We start from the raw sequence: 24,270 nt of genomic DNA on the forward strand, positions 1-24,270 counted from the left end.
TATTGGACCCGAAACGTCACCTATTCTTTTTTTCCAGAGATGCTGCCTGATCATCTGAGTTACTCCAGCATTTTATGTCTGTCCTAATTTAATCGAGATGATTTCAACTTATTAAAAGTGATCAAGCAGGGAAAAGCAACAGTGACAACCTGGTTGGAAGGAAATTAAACCTTGGGCAAATCCCAACTAATTTGGTTTATTACTGCCAAAATAGCAGGAGGGTTCAGATTTGTCTCTTTTGTCTGATTGTCATGGCTTCTTTGGGAAACAGTAACAGTGAGTTTTGAGGTAAACAATAGGACAATAACAGCAGAATGAAACGGTTGGCATCTGTTTGAAGGAAATCATCGCTTTGGAGTGTTTTGTTAAAAACAACCCTAGTCTTACCCTAATGAATTATCAATGACAGAAGTCTGTGATATATGAGGCAAGATATTTTAGAATGTAGTAGGGGCGGCACGGTGGCACAGTGGTAGAGTTGCTGCCTTACAGCACCAGAGACCTGGGTCCCAGGTTCGATCATGACTACGGGTGCTGTCTGTACGGAGCTTGTACGTTCTCCCCGTGACCTACGTTGGTTTTTTCCCCCGAGATCTTGGATTTCCTCACACACTCAAAAGACGTACAGGTTTGTAGGTATAAATGTAAATTGTCCCTAGTGTGTGTAGGATAGTGCGAGTGTGTGGGGATTGCTAGCCGGTGTGGGCCGAAGGGCCTGTTTCTGCGCTGTATCTCTAAACGAACTAAATCAAGATTGGGAAGAAACAATAAGCTTGGGCTCTGCACGTGGAAACATAACATGGTCATATTGTATTTTCTGCTTATTGGTTAAATAAATTGTGTGTATCTATGCATGATCTCACTCAGTTAACCAGCCTGGCTGTAAACCATATTCTGGCTGTAAACCATATTCTGCTATTTGAGTTCATGCTTTGTTTCAGAATCTGTGTTCTTACGTTAGATATTAGTATAGATCAATCAATCCTGTATAACATCCACAAACCTATTTGCCTGCATTTAGCCCATATTCCTCTAAACCTTTCCAATCCACGCACCTTCTAAGTATCCTTTAAATGCTATTATAATACCAAATATTCATCAAATTTTTATTTTTTATTTAAGATTTCTATTACATTTTGATTAAAGAAGTTATGCTTCCAGTGATAGAAATCTTCAATAAAAATTAAACATTTAATGAAAATTTGGTATTATAACAGCATTTAAATGAAGCTTAGACAGGTATGTGGATCTTTATGAATCCCTCATTAGGCCCTAACTTGAATACTGTAACAACATTTGGCACTACACTTTAAGCTTTTCAAGGTCTTAGAGTGGAAAGCAGATTTAGCAAAAATTTGAATTGGACTCAGTTATGCTCACGTACTACAAAAGCTGTGTTCTCTTTAAATGAGAGAAAATTAGGCAAAGATTGAGTAGTAGGTGTTCAGAATTATGAAAGGTGTTGAAACAGTACCTAGGGTGAAAGCCTCCAGCAGCAGATGGCAAGCGCATGTGTTGAAAATAATTAACATGAAAAACCTTAGGCGAAGAGAATTATTTTTATATACAGCAGATTGTGACAATTTGGCTCGTGGAATGTGAAAATGTGGCTCAATAGTAACTTTAAAATAGAACTGAGTAAATGCTTGAACAGGAACATTTTACAGACCATTGGAAAGAGTAAGGGAGTGGCGCTAATTGGTTTGCCACTGCACGTAGAAACATAGAAAAATAGGTGCCAGAGTAGGCCATTCAGCCCTTCGAGCTAGCACCACCATTCAATTTGATCATGACTGATCATCAAAAAATCAGTACCCCATTTCTGTTTTTTTCTCACATCCCTTGATTCCTTTAACCCTAAGAGCTCAATCTAACTCTCTCTTGACACAATCGGCCAAAGACCTAATAGATTATGATGCAAGCCATGGACCATTCTGCAGCTTACTTGCCACTGGATAAAAAACAGTTATATTAACAACATGCTGAGGTGAATGAAATACTGCAAATGTGTTGCATATAATCTTTTCTTTCCGAAACATTCATTTAAAATCAAAGAGGACATCAGAATACTTTTCTGGTAATAAGTCTTCCATCTCTAACATATAATGAGAATATTTCCTCAATCCCATCTCCCACTTAATCCATGTAATTGCCTTGAAAATGATGCCTGCCCTGAAGAAGGGTTTCGGCCCGAAACGTCGCCTATTTCCTTCGCTCCATAGATGCTGCTGCACCCGCTGAGTTTCCCCAGCAATTTTGTGTTCCTGCCATTCTTTAAATGTCCACCAGGAGGTACACAGGAACAGTGGGGGTGCTGAAGGCGGCCCGGGCGGTGTGCAGGGCAGTGCTGCTCCCCACCATCATCACCACGATGATCCAGAAGGGCATGGCTGGCCGAAGTGGACTCACGGTGGAAGGTAAGACCTTTTTCTCACCCAGTTTTATTCCACCAGGGAGGTCTTGTCTTCCACTACCTACAACCTCCAGCAACCACCGTCAACTAGCATCGCAACCGGCTTCGACTAAAAAAACTGGCCGCAACCTATTTTTAGTCGTGGCCGGTTTTGAATTTTTTGAAATAATCGCCAGAACATAGAAGATGCGGAATCCACTTTCAACCATTAGGAAGACTGACAAAAACCTCCGGGAAACTCCGGGAACCGCACGAAAACCTTGGGTGGGGCGCAAAGTCTCCAGAGGTTTCCGTTCAGGTTTCCTAAGTGGGACAGGGGCATAAGGCAGAGACTAGGTATTGTGCTCTGCACCATTTACAAACTTCAATTCAAAATTTACCAACTGAATGATGAATCATCCTGGCATCAGCACATACCTGGTTTCCTCAAATACTGTCTTATTCTTGAAGAATTGTTCAAGTCCATCATCTACCTGGGTGTTGGCTGCATTCTCTTTCTTCTCCTGGTCGGCAAATTTTACCTAGTCCACATACAAACAAGACATGTTGAACATACAAGCAGGTATAATCGTCAAATAGAATTTAAAAACGCCCTTCTCAGACAGAGCAAAACTGCAATTTCAATTCTGAAGAATAAACTCTTACCAAAGCACAATCATTTAAAGAATTGAGGACCAGAGGATATAGGTTTATGGTGAGGGGGGGGGGGGGAGATTTAACGGGAAGCTGAGTGGTAACTATTTTGTACACAAAGGGTGGTGGGTGTACGGAACGAGCTGCCAGAGGAGTTAGTGGAGGCAGGTACTATCACAACGTTTAAGAAACATTTAGACAGGTACCTAGATAGGGTAGGTTTGGAGGGATATGGGCCAAAGGCAGACAGGTGGGACTAGTGTCATGGGCAAGCTGGGCCGAAGGGCCTGTTTCCACGCTCCATGACTCTATCTATAACTGCGAAACAACTTTTTACAAGAATTCATTTTCCAACTCTCACTTTGCATACAAAATAACCAAGTTCACTCCACAGGGGAATCATCGGCACACCTGGAACAACATAAAAGGAGCTGAAAACCAGCACGGTTTCTTGCCTCTCCTTTGTGGTCTGGTTACTGAAGGTATTCCAGATACATTTGCACAGGTTAACCAACTTCCTGTTTTCTAACACCCAGGTCCACTGTATAATGCTGATGTTAAAAGTGAATATAATATTATTTTTTTAAATCCCACTTAATCTACTACTAATTCCCTATCCACTTCAAAAGTCTGTTCCTCGTTTCATTAAAATCAAATCCAATATTTCTCTGGCAACTATTATTAAAGGTGTCTTATTAGATTAGCTTAAAGAATTAGTTCCTATCCTTGTGATGACACAGTGTATCGGGATAGCAATTTGCCAACATAAGATTGTGCAGAGAATGCTCACAATTCTGAGGTCATTGACCTCAGTACAAGTGACAATAATAATAAACTAAACTAAACTAAAAATACTTTATAATTTGAGTTCTTCTCCATTTACTTCATTGAATTAAGAATGAAGAATTATTTTAATTGTTAAATGTATCCAGCTGACACTAAGGTTAGGTCAAAACTCTGATTATCAATAACCATTTTCTGTTATTTGCACTTTATCAGTTTATTTATTCATGTGTGTATATATTTATATCATGGTTATATGGACACACTTATCTGTTTGGTAGTAAATGCCTACTATGTTCTGTGTGCTGAAGCAAAGCAAGAATTGCATTGTCCTATACAGGGACACATGACAATAAACTCACTTGAACTTGAACTTGAACGTGCTAACTGACCTTCCCCAGTTTTGTTATTGTCATGGTAACTTTGTACTGATATTTCAACACATATTATTCATCATGGATAGAGGGAGGCAGCAAGAGCTACAAATGCTGCAACACACAATGTTCCTTTTACTGTCTTCTGTTGGTGAACAGAACTCATTAAAAGTTTATCCCAGGGTTATGTGGAAAATTCACAAAATTACAAATTACAAAATTACAAGTATTGGGAACTCTAATCTAGTAAATTAGTACTCTCCAAGTTTATCCTAAAACTAGGAAACACTATGGGAGCTGGAATCTCATCCTTTACCATAAATGGTTCCTGATTGCACACTTCCTTTTTGCAGTCGGGAGGGAGCTGGGGGAAGAGATAGGAATTTACTGGTAGCCGCAGAGTTCTTTATTTCTACCTGATCTCTTCAAACATAAGTAACTACCAAAAAGATTAGTGGATTGATCAACAACCTTTTAATGATTTGATGATTTGATGATTTGCCTGCAGATATTGATCCGTCAGAACAGGTAAAAGACACAAAGTGCTGGCGTTACTCAGCGGGTCAGGCAGCATCCCTGGAAAACATAGATAGGTGACGTTTTGGGACGGGACCCTTCTTCAGACTGAAGGGTCCCAGCCCGAAACATCACCTATCCATGTTATCCAGGGATGCTGCCTGACTCACGGAGTTACTACAGCACTTTGTATCTTCTTTTGTAAACCAACATCTGTATTTCCTCCTTCCTACATAAACAGGCACATGATAGGAAAAGTTTGGAGGGATATGGACCATGCACAGGCAAGTAGGACTAACTCCATTAAGCAACTTGGCTGGCATGGACGTTGGGCCGAAGGGCCTGTCTCCATGCTGTAGGGATCTATGTACAGCTTTCACTCTGAGAAAATGACTTACGGAAGGTTTGGAAGGAGGCTGCTTCCTGGTCCGATTTGGTCTTGGTCTTCCCCGTGTGTGGTGCTGCAGTTTAAATCCTTCCGTGGGCAGCTCTATTAGACAATCCGTAGAATCATTCTCAGTATTTGTGCCATTTGCAGCAGTTATTTCTTCACAGGCTGGATGCGACTTAACAGACTGAACGCCATCCGCCAGCAGTTCTGTTGTAGTTGCAGAAGGTACTTCTTCAGTTTGTCTTTCTACCTCCATGTCCGAGCTCCCTGAGGAAAAGAAAATAACTTAATTAAGCACACAGTGAATCTGTAGCTCATACTTAGTCCTTGTTTTAATCTTCTCCCCATCTCCGGCTGTTCACTGTCTTTGGACCAGTGTTCCATTGGTACCATTCACAATCATGTGTTGCATCCAACCTTGAGATTAATTGGGACAGGACCAGGGTTCTGAATGGTGCAGAATTTTTTAAATCCATTCAAGAAGACCATTTTTAGCATCAGAACGTGGCGATCCTAACAGCAGAGGAGTCAATGCAAGGCACGTTGTGATGGAATGACGTTGAACAAATGGGCATGATGGATCTGCAAGAGGCATGTTGGTTAGAGCAAATATAATTCAGTTTAAATTCATTATAGAAAAGGCAAAAATAAATAGACTGGATAAAAGTTCTAGAATAATACAACTTCTTGAAAATCAATGCCACTTGACCCAGTGGTTGATATGGAGTTACCCAATCTAATCCCACCTTCCAGCACTAGATCTGTCGACCTGCAGTCCATAGTTCTTCAAGTCCTTTTCCAAGTAGGTCAAAGCTGTTAGAGGCTTCTGCTTCTACCACCAGTCAGTTTCAGACGTCTACTGCCGTCAGTGTGGACTTTTATTTAACTTCTCCCAATTACTGTAAATCTACGCCTCTTGGTTTTTTAACCTGAGGGAAATAGGTCCTTCCGTTTTCACTCTGTCTAGGTTCCTCATAATGTTTTAAACCTCATTTAAGTCCCGTCTCAGCTTCCTCTGTTCAAAAGAAAACAAGCCTCAATTGTCAAAACTTATCTTACTGGTAAAATGTTTCTGCACTGACAACATCACTGTCTGAAGAAGGGTTTTGGCCCGAAACGTTGCCTATTTCCTTCGCTCCATAGATGTTGCTGCACCCGCTGAGTTTCTCCAGCATTTTTGTGTACCTTCGATTTTCCAGCATCTGCAGTTCCTTCTTGAACACATCACTGTACATCTCCTCCTTGCCCTCTCTAGTATTTGTTTTCTTCACAATTGATGATTTTTATCAACAGAAGATCAGGTAGACTTGCTGCCTCACAGCGCCAGAGACCCGGGTTCGATCGTGACATCTGGTGCTGTCTGTGTGGAATCTGCACCTTCGCTCTGTGACTGCCTGGGCTTCCTCCGGGTGCTTCGGTTTCCTCCCACATCCCAAAGATGTATGGGTTTGTTGGTTAACCGGCCTCTGTAAATTGTCCCTGGTGTGTTGAGAGTTGGATAACATACTGTAGAACTAGTGTGAACAGGTGATCAATGGTCGGCGTAGACTTGGTGGGCCGAAGGGCCTGTTTCATTGCTGTTTCTCTAAACTAAACTAAACTAAACTAAACTGTACACAGTCCATGAGTACTGTCTGTGTTGTATGCAGTTTTAGCAATAAAACGCCTGCCCTTATATTCACTGATAATATAACTAATAAAGTAAGTTATTTTATTAACCTGTCCTGCTACCTATTAGGATCTGTGGCAACCACTTTAAGTCTTCCAAGCCAAGTTACAGTGGTGAAATAAAGCGGTCTTAAGAATTGGCATGCATGTGAATAAATGCTCACGTATGATTCAAATCTAACACCAAGGCTGAAAACAGCCTGATTCATTCAGAGACTGGCAATAGGGAAGGATCAGGCTCAGAATTTACAGTAAGGACTGAACTGGGCATGTTTAAGAAATCCATTCAGAGAAATAAAGACAGCCTCAAATTATAAAGCATTAAATGTCATGGGTAGAGTAGGCAAAAATTAAAATCAGATAGGTAATAGATTTTATGATATTAATAGAAACATAGAAACATAGAAAATAGGTGCAGGAGTAGGCCATTCGGCCCTTTGAGCCTGCACCGCCATTCGATATGATCATGGCTGATCATCCAACTCAGTTTCCCATCCCTGCCTTCTCTCCATACCCCCTGATCCCTTTAGCCACAAGGGCCACATCTAACTCCCTCTTAAATATAGCCAATGAACTGGCCTCAACTACCTTCTGTGGCAGAGAATTCCACAGATTCACCACTCTCTGTGTAAAAAATGATTTTCTCATCTCGGTCCTAAAAGACCTCTTATCCTTAAACTGTGACCCCTTGTTCTGGACTTCCCCAACATCGGGAACAATCTTCCTGCATCTAGCCTGTCCAACCCCTTAAGAATTTTGTACGTTTCTATAAGATCCTCCCTCAATCTTCTGAATTCTAGCGTGTACAAGCCGAGTCTATCCAGTCTTTCTTCATATGAAAGTCCTGCCATCCCAGGATAATAATTGTGATGTGTATATATCATGGTTCACAGTGTGGTCTATCCCCTTATAAAATGTGAACATTTTCTGCTAGAGATAGAAAAATCGTTCATTTTCAGTTAGTATGTTATTTACCCCACTTACTCTTCAAAGCGGTAGTTGGCCTGATTCTTCTGGAATGTATGGTCTTCCTATGAAGTATAGACAGACTCTGTGGAAGAGATGTCACATTTGTTAGAAATTAGCAATATTTTATATTATTTATTCATTTTTGGGATCTGAGTATCACGAGCACGGACAGCATTAATTGGCTTGAGAGGTGGTAAGTGAGCTGGCTTCTTAAAACACTATATTATTTATGCAACAAAGTCTGAGTTGCATAAATTAATGAGTTGTAAGCCAACCCCAATAAGAATCCTCTAATCTTTGAAGTTCACCTTGAAAAGAAAGCATGATACAGTAGACCCATGTTATAATGGACCATGGGTTGGGGTGGGGGAGGGGTTGGGGGTGGGGGGGGGGGGGCCATGGTGTCCATTATTGCCGATTATCCACCCAATGCAAAGAACTGCAGATGTTGGTTAATACACAAAAGGACACAAAGTGCTGGAGTAACTCAGACAGGATCTCTGCAGAACATGGCAAGGTGATGTTTTGGGTTGGGATCCTACTTCAGACTTCAGTCTGGAACTGGGCCGAGAATCCCGGTGAGTTGAGGGGATGATCGACGGAGACATTGGTCGTGGCCCGCGGGCGCCCGGAGTGCAGCGAGGGTTGGTGGTCTGGACGTGGCTGAGGAGGCTGTATCGGCCAGGGCGGGGGGCAGTAGGTCCGGCTTGGAAGTGGCCAGGGGAGACGGTGTGGGCCAGAGGTGGCGCCTGCAGCCTTGTCTGGCGGTGAAGGTCAGTAGGTCCGTCCTCTGTAACTGAAATCCATTACAAAGAGATCCATAAAAACAAGGGTTTACTGTACTCAGTTTAAGCCAATTCCCAATTTTAAAATCTGCTGTGACTAATACCTCCATTGGAACCAAGCCGTCCGCTGGGATTTTTAGTGAAACACTGCTTTTGCTGCTGATGACTTCTTCCTCCGAGATTTCTACACGTGTTGTGTTTGTGTCTAATGTTTCACACGGAGACTTCATTACATAACATGCCTAAATGGAGAAAATTCAGAGTGTAAATGAATTGTCTAAAATTAAAGGTAATAGCTTTTCATAAGTACAATACTATACAATACAATTCAATTTATTGTCATTTGGACCCCTTGAGGTCCAAACGAAAAGTTCAAAGTTCATAGTTCATTATTTGGGAGCAGAATTAGGCCATTCGGCCTATCAAGTCCACTCCGCCATTCAATCATGGCTGATCTATCTTTCCCTCTCAACCCCATTGTCCTGCCTTAACCCCTACCATCTGTGCTAAGCAAGAATCTTATGGTTTAGTTTGCTGCCGATTTTACAGGGGAAAGTACAAGGTGGCTGTAAATTGATGTGTAGAAAGCAGATGCTGGTTTAAACGGAAGATAGACACAAAGTGCTGGAGTAACTGAGCAGGTCAGGGAGCATCTCTGGAGAAAAAGGATGGATGTCGTTTCGGATCGGAACACTTCCTCAGATTGAAAGTAAAGGGGACGGAACATTAGATAGGAAAAGGCCAGAACAAATCAGGGCTGGCATCAGATGACAAAGGAAGGGTGGTGTGCCTAATGGCCCATTGTTGGCTGGGGAAGAGGGATACAAGGATGCAAAGGATAACGAAGGGATACAAGGATGCAAACAGTGGAACTAGTAGGATGACTAGTGGGGGGTGGGGGGGGGGAAGGAAATGGAATGCAGGGGTTACTTGAAATTAGATAAATCAACGTTCATGCCGCTGAGTTGCAGGCTGCCCAAGCTGTAAACAGGTTCTTGATGTGAAAGGGGAGAAGAGTTCTCATGATGAGAGGAAAATGGGAGCATTGCCCTCTGGAGGAGTTGGTGTTGGAAAGAGTGGAGTGTGGATTGCACGGGTAGATGCGTGGCAGGGGTGAGGTGGGAGAGGGGAGTGTGGCAGGGATGGGAAGAGAAGCCCCAAGACAGGGTGGGGAGATGACATAAACGGCCAGAGCTTGGGAGCATTGCAGTCATCAAGCTGCCAGAATCTAAAAATAATAATAATTTATGAAATGTCTTTTACATAATTTATGTCATGAGCAACACTTACAAGCTTCTGCTGAGCAATGGCCAAGTCCTTCAGAACATTGTCGACAATGTGGTTGATTAAAGCAGCGGTAACATTGAGCTTCACTTCACTGTGCCAACACAGAATAACCATTCGTTATTTACATATCATCGTAATACATCATTATCTCACTTTAAATCCTAACTCGTAGTAGATTCTAGAAACAAGCCGAGTTTGACGTTTCTAGTCCCGATTCTCTTTCTCTGACATTTTTGAACTAATTATAATTAAACAGCAAAGGCACAGGGAAAATATTGGAGAAATTCAGCAGAATGGGAAGCCTCTGTCGAGAGAGGTTACAAGTTAATACTTTCTTTCAGAACTGGAATCACACTTGGCCAACAGTATTCAAACATTGTGTGTAGGAAGGAACTGCACATGCTGGTGGCTTACACCAAAGATAGACATTAAATGCTGGCAGTGGCAGACTGGGTCTAAAATTTTGGTTGCCAGGAGACAAAGGGGGCCCACTTCATCAGGGGCCCACTTGATATAGGGGGCTCACTTCATCAGGGGCCCACGCCATCGGGCAAGCTGACACCTTGGCCAGTCCGCCACCGAATGCTGGTATAACTCAGCGGGTCAGGCAACGTCTTTGGAGAAAAGGAATAGATGATGTTTTGAGTCGAATCTGAAGAAGGGTCTCAACTCGAAACTATCAAAGGGAAGCTCCTCAGATGCTGCCTGACCTCCTGAGCATTTCCAGCAATTTCTGTTTTTATTTCAGATTTCTGGCATCTGCCATTATTTATTTGTCTATGTTGTGTGCTAATAAAGCCCACTGCATTCAGGAGGCATAGACACTCACAGTAAATTTAACACACAGCCCAGAGAAAGAGGGGATATCATTAGTACTTCATGAGCTCCTCTCTGCAAAGACCTGTCATTTCAAGTTGGTGACATGCTAATATGGTCTGTACCTGTGATGTTTGGTGGACTGTGTGGGGTGGGTGGGAGGCTACAGAGGGCGGTAGACACCGTCCGGTCCAACATAGGTACTGACCTTCCCATCATCCGGGCTATCTACAGGAGTCACTGCCTTAATAACGCAGTTAATGTCATCCCAGACCCACACCGCCTTGACCACATTCTTATTTTGCTACTTCCATCTGGAAGTAGGCACAGGAGCCTGAAAACCTTGACCACCAGGTTCAAGAAAAGCTTCTTCCTAGAAAACTATCAGGCTCTAGAACACTACACAACACCAGCCTCAGCAACTATGATCTTCTATAGACCGTGTCTTTGGTTACATTGGGGACTTTGGTGGGGTTCATTTTTGCACTATTTGGTTGCCTTCTATAACAGTTATGAATTGATTGTATTTTTGATTACTATATATTATCTGCGTGCTGTTGTGTTTATGGGACTGTTAAGCTGTAGCAAGCAAGAATTCTATTGTTCTGTCGTCAGCGCATATGACAATTAAATACACGACTCTTGGACGGAGGAATATCCAGACCTGAGTTTGTTCACGATCCCTAATCCCGTTTGATCAATAATCATGCTCCTTGCAAAATTCTTAGGGTTGATGATTTTGTCAGTTACTTTGCTGATGAACTGTTCCTGCATGTTGACTTTCTGCACAAGACTGGGGCAGAGATTAATGGCGGACTTCATGAGAGACTGAATGAGTGTCTGAGGAAAATGGAGAAACAAAATTTAATTTGAAAAACATTCATTTTGAAGAAAGATTTTTTAACATATGTTTCCGATTTATTTTTGCCTTAACTTGAGATTATTTCTAGAACGGGATACAGGCGTTGTTCCCAGTTTCAAAACGTTATCCATGTTTATGTCAAAACATTGAGCAATGCAGGTTACAAAACCAAGGGAGTTCCCGGTTTATGACAGATGATCTCAATTAGCAATAATATGCATACAGTTCATCAAGTTGAAATGATATCAGTTCTCCTCTCGATTAGTACAGTCATAACCAACAATATCTGACTAAATTATAGTCAGTCTTATATGTCCTAAAAAATAACATTGTCACAATTACAGATCTATGCTTATTCATTATCGTTTCATATGGTCAAAACTCAGAACAAAGTTGATGGAAGAATAGTAAGCCCATGAAAACACAGTAGCCTTGTCACAATCTCTCTCTGCAACTGTATTATGCAGCAAATCTCTCTTCTGTCCTAATCAAGACCGAAGTGCCAATGCTCAATCCTGCACCACCTTTGATTTTCAGAATCGACCCGTTGTTCAGTACTCCCTGCTCAGAAAGGAGAGCCAGTTAGCTTCTATTTTACATTAACTCAGCCTGGTCTTGCTGCTTTGAGAGAAGACCTCTTTCTGCAGACCTTGCTGGAGAAAGGGGGAAAACAAAGATCTGATTCCTAATCACATCCAAATTCTGGCAGACCGGAACTTTTGTGTCAGGATCAACATCCCAATCCTAAGGCAATACGGCACATGGCACAGCTGTATAACTGCTGCCTTACTGAGACCTGGGTTTGATCCCGACTACGGGCACTGTCTGTGCAGAGATTGTATGTTCGCCCTAGGACCATGAGGGTTTTCTCCGGGTGCTCCGGTTTCCTCCCACATTCCAATACATGCAGGTTTGTAGGTTCATTGATTTCCGTAAATTGCCCCTAGTGTGTAGGATGTGAAAGTGGGATAACGTAGAACTAGTGTACGGGTGATCAATGGTCGGCGCGGACTTGGTAGGCCGAAGGCCCTGTTTCCACGCTGTAGACAATAGACAATAGGTGCAGGAGTAGGTCATTCGGCCCTTCGAGCCAGCACCGCCATTCAATGTGATCATGGTTGATCATCCCCAACCAGTTCCTGCCTTCTCCCCATATTCCCTGACTCCGCTATTTTTAAGAGCCCTATCTAGCTCTCTCTTGAAAGCATCCAGAGAGCCCGCCTCCACCGCCCTCTGAGGCAGAGAATTCCACAGACTCACCACTCTCTGTGAGAAAAAGTGTTTCCTTATCTCCGTTCTAAATGACTTACTCCTTATACTTAAACTGTGGCCACTGGTTCTGGACTTCCCCCAACATCGGGAACATGTTTCCTGCCTCTAGCGTGTCCAAACCCTTAACAATCTTATATGTTTCAATGAGATCGCCTTTCATCCTTCTAAACTCCAGTGTACAAGCCCAGCTGCTCCATTCTCTCAGCATATGACAGTCCCGCCATCCCGGGAATTAACCTTGTAAACCTACGCTGCACTCCCTCAATAGCAAGAATGTCCTTCCTCAAATTAGGGAATCTCTAAACAAAACCAAACTACATTCCCTTGAAGGATGCAGATGTTAGTTAGCATTCTCTTTGGATTTTGCTTCATGCCCAGAGAAAATCAATGAGCCACAGATGGAATGCGATGAGCTGCAGCCAAATCTCCGGGATGCAGGACAGGAGACTGTATTACAGGAGCAATACCAAGGATGCCGTTCCTTCACTGAGCAGGAGAACAGGTTACAATAGTCAGACTGTCTGATTCATCTCTAAAGCAGCAGACTAAATTGCCGAGTCATCCACCAAGGAAAATGGTCCTTCAGACCATCAAATCCATCAGTACATTTTGTAGAAGATGTACAGCTAGTTCTTACCTGGATTTCCTCAACTATAGCTTGCGAGACCTCTTCAGCAGCTGACTCCAGCTTTCCCTGCACTCTCCTTAACAAAGGTGTTGTGTTACCCATTTGATACATGGCTGGTAACAGCTGTAATATAAGAAGTACGAGGCGATAAATAAGAATGTTTGTAACAGAAATAAACAAAGAACAAATTTAAAGCTTGACTTTCAAGGTCCCGTAACATTGCCTCTCCATTTCTCATTTCTCCAACCTGATTCTGAGAGAGTGATTTTGAGAGATGGAAGTGACAATGTGCACAAGAGTACCAAGATACAGCGACAAGAATAAACTTCAAGCGCATAATGCACAGCAGTGACTTGATTTCTTTCAAAGTTGTTGGTTAGTTCGAATATGTGGGTGGTTAAGGATAGAAGCAGCAGGCCACTCAGCCAAGGCATTCCAGTCACCCAGCCCATTGCAAGAGAATTACCTCATTAATGTCCCAAACTAGCAGGATGGAACCAACAGCCACCTTTGAAATTACCTCATATCTCAAACGTCGAACAAAGTTAGCCCTTTGAGACGGTGTTTGTCATCTCCATGTGAACCAACTAGATTCAACTTGCTTTTACTGACTCCCCCTCCGGCTTTCTAATAAATGGGTCAAAAGTACGCAGACTCCGTCTTATCTCTGCACAAAAAATGACATGCATTTTACAAATGACTTTGTTGGACTAATCTTTATTTTTCAAAGTGGATATAGGGGTAGTGGATCAGTATATTTTACAAACTTGTTCCCACATTAGAACAGAGCCCGCATGAAGTTATGGTCCTGGTCATAGATGGCCTGGCCACAAGCTTAATTCTGTGACTATGTGCAATTGCAAAACCTAAAGGTCTGAAGAAGGGTCTCGACACGAAACGCCGCCCATTCCTTCTCTCCAGACATGCTGCCTGTCCCGCTAGTTACTCCAGTATTTTGTGTCTACCTTTAATTTAAACCAGCATCTGCAGTTCTTTCCTACAAATGCAAAACGTAAATGTTTGAATACATCAAATTCTCTGCCCTTTTGTAACTGGCATCAGTAGATTCACTGCAATTCCTATTCTCTCCAAGATTAAAAATTTCATAACATATTTCCCTGTATAGTAATTCTTCATTTATTTGATTTGTATTCTGAAATGGCCACACTTTAACAAGGGCAGACTTGCTTTAAACTTGACCTAATCAATAATCTACTTATAACAATCAGAGATAACATTCATGATCCAATGACAAAAATGTTCCAAGAATTTATTATAAAAAAATATTTTATTCAGATGTTGGTCAGCGTGATAATTGAAACATTTTACCAAATATATTTTGCAAATGTTATTAAATCATATCAATGTGTACTCCGGTAAGCCCACATTCTAGCACATAGAAAGATGTACTTTTCATTATTTCATAATTTTAAAAGATAGCAGTCTTTTCATGGACTCACAGTGGTTAATGTTTTAGCATCCTTAATGATTTCTTCCGCAAATATGATATCTTCTTGCCTTTCTTTCACTGATCCATTGTCAATAATGTGCAGATATTCTTGCACCTTTTCACACACACTGTCCACCATCTATACAAACAAGAAAACTAAGTTATTTTGCGGTCAATTTATTGCTTGACAATTGATATTCATAAGACCCAGGAGCAGAATTAGGCCATTCGGCCCATCGCCTGCTCTGCCATTCTATCTTTCCCCCTCAATTCCATTCTCCTACCTTCGCCTCATAATCTTTGAATTACATTCCGTATCATTATTTGGTGGTATCATAATTTAAAGTCAGCGTTTACTCTCGTCAGGGGGTCTCCAATGAGGTAGATGGTAACTCAGCACTGCTCTCTAGTTTGTGATAGGATGGTTCAGTTGCCTGATGACAGCTGGGAAGAAACTGTCCCTGAATCTGGAGGTGTGCATTTTAACACCTCTGTACCTCTTGCCTGATGGGAGAGGGGAGAAGAGGGAGTGTCTGCGTTGAGACTCATGCTTGATCATGCTGGTGGTCTTTCTGAGGCAGTGTGAAGTGTTGATGGAGTCAATGGAAGGGAGGTTAGTTTGTATGATGTTCTGGGCTGCATCCACAATTCTCTGCAATTTCTTGGGGAGAGATTCAACTTTGCAATGCCATTCTTCACGATGCAATTGCAAGTTCTATGGGGGAGTTTTCTGAACCACCTTTATCAACTCTATTAACATGTCAATACAAAATAAACTTTATATTCAGTAACTCACTAAGGATAATATTCTTCAATTTCTAGCATTAATACAAACTTAAGAAAAATAAATGTACAAATTCAGCTTTAACTTAAATTTGCCCACAGCTTTCCAATATAATCTTAGATTGCATGGATATGGAAATTGCAATACAATATTAAAATTAGCTCCAGCATTAGATTTTAATTTCCATGAACAAAGATGGAAAGGAAAACAACTTGATATTTTTCTCCAATCCAGCTTACTGTTAATCATTGCTAATAATAAAAGCTGATTTTCCCCATTGGTAATGAAAAATCTTCCTACTTGTTGAGTGGAACTTGTTACAATTCTCTCTTGCAGTCGAAAAGCATGCTCTGGAGAAACCTTCTTCATCTGATTGTTCCGGAGGAGATGTGATTGTATCTGGAATTCAAGAATTGACCATTAAAGTTTCACATCTCGTGCAGTTCCAAACCAGAGTACGTACAGAAACAGAGATATAACATTGACAGAGGTTGCGGGGAGACCTGATGGAAGTATATAAAATTATGAGAGGCATAGGTAGGGTGGGCAGTCAGGACCTTTTTCCATAGGATGAAAAAATCAAATACTTGAAGGCATAGTTTAGTTTAGTTTAATTTATAGTGTGGAAACAGGCCCGTCAGCCCACCGAGTACGCACCGACCAGCGATCCTCGCACACGAGCACTATCCTACACACTAGGGACAATTTATATTTTTTATTCAAGCCAAATTAACCTACAAACCTGTACATCTTTGGAATGTGAGACGAAACCGGAGTATCCAGGGAAAACCCACACGGTCACGGGGAGAATGTACAAACTCCGTATAGACAGCACTGGTAGTCACGATCGAACTCGGGTCCTTGGCGCTGTAAGGCAGCAACTCTACCTCTGCGCCACCGTGCCGCCTGTTATCTTCAAGGTGAAAGGGGAAAAGTTTAAAGGAGATGTGTGGCAACTTTTTTTTTTTACACAGTTGGTGGTGAGTGCCTGGAATGTGTTGCTGGGGATGGTGGTGGAGGCAGATATGATGGTGGCATTTAAGAGACTTTTGTATAGGCACATAGATATGCAGGAATTGAATGGATATGGATTAAGTGCAGGTAGATAGATAGTCTTGGCATCATGTTCGGCACAGACATAGTGGGCCAAAGGGCCTGTTCCTGGGCTGCACTGTTCTACTTTCATTCCATTCAGCAGTGTTGTCCAGTACATTGATTGTCGTTACCTTCTGCAGAGCTTCCTCAGTTTTCTCTGGATTGCTCCTACAAGCCTGAGAGACATCACTCATAGGTAAAGGCATCGACCGTAGTGTATAATTCCTGAAATCAATCAAAACGGCTGCAGGAATGACTGATCAATCGTGATTAAAATCACAAAATTACAATTGAAAGCGGTGGGAGGTTGTCTTTCAGACAATGGAACTATCATTTTTAATCTTGATTCTTTTACCAACATATATCAGATGTCAAATAGAGTTCAGAATTTTATTTTCATTATTTTACACCGGCTATTTTAAAATTCAATTTGATTTAGTACGTAGGTCAGTTTAGCAGTTGAGTGATTGAATTAACATCTATATTCATAGGAATCTCAAACTGGGGAGTCACTATCTCAAAAATAAGGTTAAGGCCTTTTACCCTCCTTTATCCTTAAGTGTTGTCAAGGGCCAGTTATTGATTGCATTCAAAACAGAGATCAATAAATTCTGGATATTAAAGGAATCAGGGAACTTAAGGATAGGGCTGGAAAATGGTGCCTAAAAGTTTAGCCAATTTCATATTTATATTCCATGTTATGAAACTGGCAAGACCACATTGAATGGTGGGTGAGGTTTGAGAGAATGAATGCCCAATTCCTGCTCTGAATAGCTGGGTACCGACCCACGACGCCATCTATCCATTCCCTCCATAGATGCTGCCTGACCGGCTGAGTTCCTCCAGCACTTTGTACTTTGTTCAACATTCCAGCATCTGCAGTTCTGTGTGTCTCTATTCCTGCTCTTATTTCGCCTGTTCTTTGGATGAACATGATAATGGGATGGATCTTACTGGACTGGGGCTGACACATGGAACTGCTGCCTTCATTTACCTGTTCCTGGGTACAAAAGGCAGGCCTTGTTAGAACAGGCAACAAGGGTGAGTCAGTGAAGACAGACCCAAAATATTGGAGTAACTTAGCGGGACAGGCAGCATCTCTGGAGAGAAGGTATGGGTTACGTTTCAGGTCAACACCCTTCTTCAGATTGTGCTGGTGAGATGGTGATTAACCATTATTTGGTGCAGAGTTTTGCCTTCTGTAAAAAACATTGATGTTATTCATTTTAAATGCCTCTGACAATTAAGGACATTTAAAATTCCTAAAATTAATGTGTATAAGTATATACACACACACATACACACACACATATGTGAGTATGTATATATATATTATATGCATTTGTGAGTATGTGTATATACATACACACACACTGAACTTTGTGCTTGTTTATTATATTGTTTACAGGGTTAACATATTCTGTTGTGCTGCTGCAAATAAGAATTTAATTGTTCTATCTGGAACATATGACAATAATACAATCTTGCACCAGAGCATGCCTCAATTCAAAGGATGTCAAATTCCTTCAAAGGTGCTGGCCCTACTTTACAAGTGAATTTTTGATTTGTTTCTATCTGGTTACAAAACATAAAAACTGCAGTCCTTTAAAATGTTATCACGGAATTAAATTTCATAGAAGATCAATATGACCAGTATATTATACCACAGTTACCTCTCCAGTGCCCTTGCAACATCCAGGAATCCCACCGCTGTTGTGTTATTTCGGTCCCAGATCACGGTCCTGTCATTAGGAAATCAAAATTGCCATTAACTGCTTTACATCTGCACAGCAATGTCTTTATCACAAATTTGAGTGGAGAATGTTCAACTACATCACAGTTAGAATGCAGGCACAATGGTAGAGTTGCTTCCTTACAGCCCCAGACACCCAGGTTTGATCCTACTATGGGCGCTGTCTGTACGGAGTTTGTACGTTCTCCCTGTGACCACATGGGTTTCCTCCCACATCCCAAAGACGTGCATGTTTGTCGGTTAATTGGTTTTATCCACCGTCCTTACATAGTGGCTTTATAAATTGGAATTTTACTCTGGTGGCCTAACAAGGGTACTACAACCATAGTATCCATACTACAACGGAATAAATGAAAAAAAATGTCCTTTTCAAAGAGTAATGATTGTGTTGCTAATCACATAGTTTGAACGAGGTTCAATTTTTTGACATTGCCGAATTATATGGTCAATGTATGTTCAACATTTGGAACACATCCTTCCCTCCTCTACTGCGCTACTTCCATAGGACAGTATTGGTCAACACTACTGTTGAAATATAAAACAAGTATTGTAAACTACATTCTAAAGGTTCATTTTTATTACATTTTAATTTGCCCCACTTCTAAAGCAGTACGCAGTCTATGGTCTTTGGAGATTTATTACTTTTGTTTTCTTGCTCATCATGAGGTGTGTCATTTTTTATTCCATTCATGAGTTCAGTTTGAAAGTTAGACGTTGCTTGCAGCAAAACCATGGTCAAGATGCAGATTTATGTTTTCAAGCAGTTTTACACTGCTATACAAACAAATAAGATGCAGAAAAACTATTTCCTACCAATCTTAGTTAATGGCCCATGTGATGTCAACTCTTGGTGACAGAGGGCTATCACTTACCCAAGGGTTGTATTGATCTGCAAAGCTTTGGCCAACATCTTTGCTCCAATGTCTCCCATGGCATTTCCACTAATATCAACTTCCTTCAAGCACGTGTTGTTGCCCAGTGCATTAATGAGAATATTCGCTCCAGACTTCAATCGTGAATCAGCAATCGACAGTGACTGCAGAGGCTGGAAAGAAAAGAAATAGATTTTTTTTTTAAATGATTACCTTGTAAAATGTACAATTTTCACAATTCCTTCCTTGCTTTGTTTCCATGCACCATTCATAATTCAGCTCTAAAATGGGAAACAAATGGCTGAGTTGAGTAGTTCAACTAGTTTTACTCGATGGCAGCAAGGAAAGGGTAACTTCTAGGAGTCTTCTGTCCATGTGCTTCCTCCTGCTGGGATTTGGAGATTTGCTCTGCGAGATATCTGAGCGGCAAGCCCTGTCTCGCAACTTCCAAGAGTTCCACATCACTGTACCAACCAAATTCATGACTGTCTATAAATTGCTCCCAAAATTGATTTCCAAGCTGTTGGAAATTGAAATAATTCAGGAACTAACAAAAACATTTTGCTATGTGAATTGTCAAATCAGTTTCATTTGGGTTTCCCCAAATACAAAACAATTCCCACCCCTCTCTTCCCTCCAAGTATCTTGTTGGAAGATATTGTGAACACGCAACTAGAAATGTTCACTAAAGACCCCACTATTTTTCCAAAGTGGCTTTCCTTTTGTGATAGGATATGGGTTGCTACAGAAAACAGACATGTCGGTCTTAGCTGACAGATGGTTGACAGAGACAGAACTCCTGTGTTACCCGGGGACGGGTTGCAAAACTGCACGGTGGCGCAGCGGTGGAGTTGCTGCCTTACAGCGGCAGAGACCTGGGTTTGATCCTGACTACGGGTGCTGTCGGTGTGGAGTTTGTACGTTCTCCCCGTGACCTGCGTGGGTTTTCTTCCAGTTTCTTCCCACACTCCTGAGACATACAGGTTTGTAGATGAATTGGCTTTGGTAAAATTGTAAATTGTCCCTAGTGTGTGTAGGATAGTGTTAGTGTACGTGGTGATCGCTTGTCGGCACAGATTCGGTGGCCGAAGGGCCTGTTTCCTGTGTTGTACTTTTACCCTAAACTAAATTCTCACTTCCACTATAGATAAAAGATCAGCCCGCTTTTGTCAGTTTTGTTTTCTTTTTTTATTTTATTTTTTTAATCTTATTTTTATTAGAAGTACGGTAAGTTACAATAATACACAACACATATGTCTTAATACATTTTTTTGTACCGCTTCATTTTTTAAGCTTTAAGAAAAAGATAGAAGTAAAGAAAGTAAGGAAAGTGCGCAAGAGTCGTGAAGGTGCAAGAGAGTGTTGAGAAAAGAAAGCCCCTTAGAAAAGAAGTTAAAGGAAGTAAAGAAAGAAAGAAAGTAGACCCTAGAAAAGAAGGAAAAAGAGAGGAGAAACAATCGCTCTATTATAACATTAAACTCCGCAGAAAGAGAACTCCCAACCAAGTCTCTTTTTGTTGTTGTTTTTGTTGCCAGATCCTGGCACCATTTATTTATTTATTTATTTATTTATTTTTAAAATTACTATTGCACCTCATGCTTGTAATAGTTCCAAAAACGTACACCACGTCTTTTGGAATTGGTCTGCTTTGCCTGCTAAGAGGAATCTCATCTCTTCCAGATGTAGTGTTTCAAACATATCTAATATCCACATTTTTATTGTTGGTGTGGGCGCATTTTTATTGTCACCGAGGCACAGTGAAAAGCTTTTGTTGTGCGCTGACCAGTCAGCGGAAAGACAATACACGATGAACCGAGCCACCCACAGTGTACAATGTGAATAACGTTTAGTGCAAGATAAAGCCAGTAAAGTCCAGTAACATTTCATTTTATTATCAGATAAAATAGCCAAAGGTGAAAATACTTACACAGTCTTCATCCTGGATAAGTTGGACGATCCTGTGAAGAACATCAGCCAAGGCTCTGAAAATATTAACACGAAAAGCGGACCGTTAACTCATGTGATCAGTAAGTCTTCTTTAAAAAATGAGATGTAAACATGTGACAATGCCTGCACTTACTTTGGCTTTATATTGAAGTTTTTGCCGAGTGCTACATGTCGGATGGATTTGCTTCTCCCTATAGACAATACCAACGTCACCATGTCTGAGTCAAACCCTGCCCAGACAGGAAAAATAAGTAAGTATCGTCAACCTCTTGTACCGGACTTAGTGTATCTGAAGAAAGTCACCTACCATTGTCCGAGATATCCAGACTAGTGATGCCGCTGGCATCGATAATGTGATCCTGGATCACCTGAGCCCCAGCTGATCTCAACTGCATGAGAAGACAAAGAGAAAAGGTTTCCTTTAAAACACCACACATCAATAGACATCCAGGACTGTATTGCCCTTGTAGTTCATGCCTTTACTGTTGAATGCCAAAGACTGGTTAAAGGCAGCAGCAATAGTTACACATTATTTAATCCTGTTGCGAGGGAAACAAAACTTGTAGGTAATTCCCTTTCCATTTGGACACTGATATCTTTGCAGCAACTGACAGTGCTACTGCCTCCCAACGCCAGAGATCCATGTTCGATCCTGATCTCAGGTGCTGTCTGTGTGGTGTTTGCATGTTCTCCCTGTGATCCTGAGGATTTTCTCCGGGAGCTCCGGTTTCCTCTCACCCCCCCACAGGTGTGCAGGGTTTGTAGGTTAATTGGCCCTCTGTAAATTGCCCCTGGTGTATAGGGAGTGGATGAGAATGTGGGATAGCATGGAACTAGTGTGAACAGGGGATCGACGGTCTGCATGGACTTGATGGGCTGAAGGGCCTGTCTCATGCTGTATCTCTGAACTAAATTAATTCTGGAGGGCTGTTCATGAGGAGTCACAGAGCCATACAGCACAGAAACACGACCTTCTGCCACTGTCCATGCCACGCATTGTACCTATCCTATCAAACCTATGCCCTCTTGTCTTGGATACCTTTGTCATGGAAAACTGCTTTTCACTTTCTACCGAAGGCTGTGGAGGCCAAGTCAATGGATATTTTTAAGGTGGAGATTGATAGGTTCTTGATTAGTGCGGGTGTCAGGGGTTATGGGGAGAAGGCAGGAGAATGGGGTTGGGAGGGAAAGATAGATCAGCCACAATTGAATGGCGGAGTAGACTTGATGGGCTGAATGGCCTAATTCTGTTCCTACGACTTATGAATTTAAGAACTTTCTGCCCAGTAAATCCACTTCTAAACCTTTTACAGCTCCATCAGATTACCCCTGACCCCAGCAATCTCTGCTCCTGGGAAAACAAACCCAGCCTTTCCAGTCTCTCCTTATAACCATAATGGTCCAGTTCAGGCTATATTCCGATGAATCTCCTTCACACCCTTTCCATCCCAAACGTAACATCTTGAAATAATCTGACTGCAGCCTCAGATCAGTGAAAGAGACGGAGGATCAACATAAAATAAATCAAAAGCAAGATCCTGGCAATTATTTATTTAAAGTGGCTCCATATTCAGTATCCTCACTCTAGGCTGCCTCCCAGTGAGATTGGCGAGCTACCTTTATTTTTGGTCACAGGTTTCCTAATGCTGCTGTGTCCAGTTGCAGTCGACTTACACACCCAGGAACACGATACAATTAAGTTTGCCAAGCTCGGCAACTTTTAGACTCTAGAGATACAGCATCTATAGGAAACAGGCCCTTCGGCCCACCGAGTACGTGTTGACCAGTGATCACCCCGTGCACTAGCACTATCCTGCATACAAGGGATAATTTCCAAATTTTACCGAAGCCAATTAACCGAGAAACCTGCAAGTCTTTGGAATGTGGGAGGAAACTGGAGCACCCGGAGAAAGCCCACGCGGTCACGGGGGGAACGTACAAACTCCGCACAGAGAGCACCCGTAGTCAGGAATGAACCCAGGGTCTGTGGCACTGTGAGGCAGCAACTCTACCGTTGCACCACCTTGCCACCCAGGTGAAAGCCCTCCATCACTATTGTAGTAATAATGGCTTTAGCTTCCTTCTTGGTGGCAGGTTGCACAAGAGAAAGTCATGTTTTAACATAAAAAGATTGTCAATGCTGATGAAACAGCATTTATATTACTCTAACCGAACATTTACACAATTTGCTTTTGCAGATTATTAATAAACATGCAATAAATTCCAGTTCTATTGGTTTATTGGAAAGCCAATGTACACATTCATCCATCTGGTCTCTACTTCCTTTGAGATTAAACAGGATGGCTCGTTTAGAATTTGCTTGATGCACATGATTTTCTCTTTGAAATAAAAGTTATGAATTGAGCGTAAATAGTGCACATGTTGGAAAGACTTTACATGGCAAAGTATTGAAAAAGATTGCGCTACAGGAAATGATGCATCCTGATCATTATACACAGCTCACTGCTACTTACCTCACAGCTACCTAGATCCAGGTGCACATCACAGATGTGAGTGTTAAAGGCCAGGCCTTGGAAAATTGCTCTGTGGAGTTGAAACATAAAGAGTATTAGCAAAGCAAATTGCCAAGCATTGAATGAGGGAACCAAACGCTGCCTCAAAGACTTAACGAATGCCGTTGGCAGTCAAATGGCTTGGCTTCACATTTATGACCCTTTTTATTGTTTAGTTCTCAGGACTACATGCCATGCTGTCCAACCTGCCTTTGGTTCACCTGGGTGGCTAAGGACCTTCTGACTAGTAAAGCAGGCTCATAGAAACATAGAAACATAGAAAATAGGTGCAGGAGTAGGCCATTCAGCCCTTCGAGCCTGCACTGCCATTCAATATGATCATGGCTGATCATCCAACTCAGTATCCTGTACCCGCTTTCTCTCCATACCTCCCGATCCCTTTAGCCACAAGGGCCACATCTAACTCCCTCTTAAATATAGCCAATGAACTGGCCTCAA

The 24,270-nt window shown here is 41.7% G+C and overlaps 1 protein-coding gene across 1 annotated transcript in view; it reads right to left on the reverse strand.

Annotated features, from left to right (window-relative positions):
• carmil2 (capping protein regulator and myosin 1 linker 2) overlaps positions 1–24,270 on the reverse strand; it is a 77,750-nt gene that overhangs the window by 14,690 nt on the left and 38,790 nt on the right. The window contains exons 15-30 of the mRNA XM_033036273.1: positions 23,773–23,842; positions 21,606–21,687; positions 21,432–21,528; positions 21,279–21,333; positions 19,352–19,524; positions 18,400–18,468; positions 16,858–16,951; positions 15,932–16,030; positions 14,858–14,986; positions 13,407–13,520; positions 11,300–11,475; positions 9,823–9,910; positions 8,637–8,774; positions 7,763–7,829; positions 5,118–5,377; positions 2,831–2,934 (exon numbers count right to left, since the gene is read on the reverse strand). Of these exons, the coding sequence (XP_032892164.1) occupies positions 2,831–2,934; positions 5,118–5,377; positions 7,763–7,829; positions 8,637–8,774; positions 9,823–9,910; positions 11,300–11,475; positions 13,407–13,520; positions 14,858–14,986; positions 15,932–16,030; positions 16,858–16,951; positions 18,400–18,468; positions 19,352–19,524; positions 21,279–21,333; positions 21,432–21,528; positions 21,606–21,687; positions 23,773–23,842 (1,815 nt within the window). The remainder of the gene's footprint in view (positions 1–2,830; positions 2,935–5,117; positions 5,378–7,762; positions 7,830–8,636; positions 8,775–9,822; positions 9,911–11,299; positions 11,476–13,406; positions 13,521–14,857; positions 14,987–15,931; positions 16,031–16,857; positions 16,952–18,399; positions 18,469–19,351; positions 19,525–21,278; positions 21,334–21,431; positions 21,529–21,605; positions 21,688–23,772; positions 23,843–24,270) is intronic.

The sequence above is a fragment of the Amblyraja radiata genome, chromosome 17, assembly GCF_010909765.2.
Source record: "Amblyraja radiata isolate CabotCenter1 chromosome 17, sAmbRad1.1.pri, whole genome shotgun sequence".
NCBI classification, from domain to species: Eukaryota; Metazoa; Chordata; class Chondrichthyes; order Rajiformes; family Rajidae; genus Amblyraja; species Amblyraja radiata.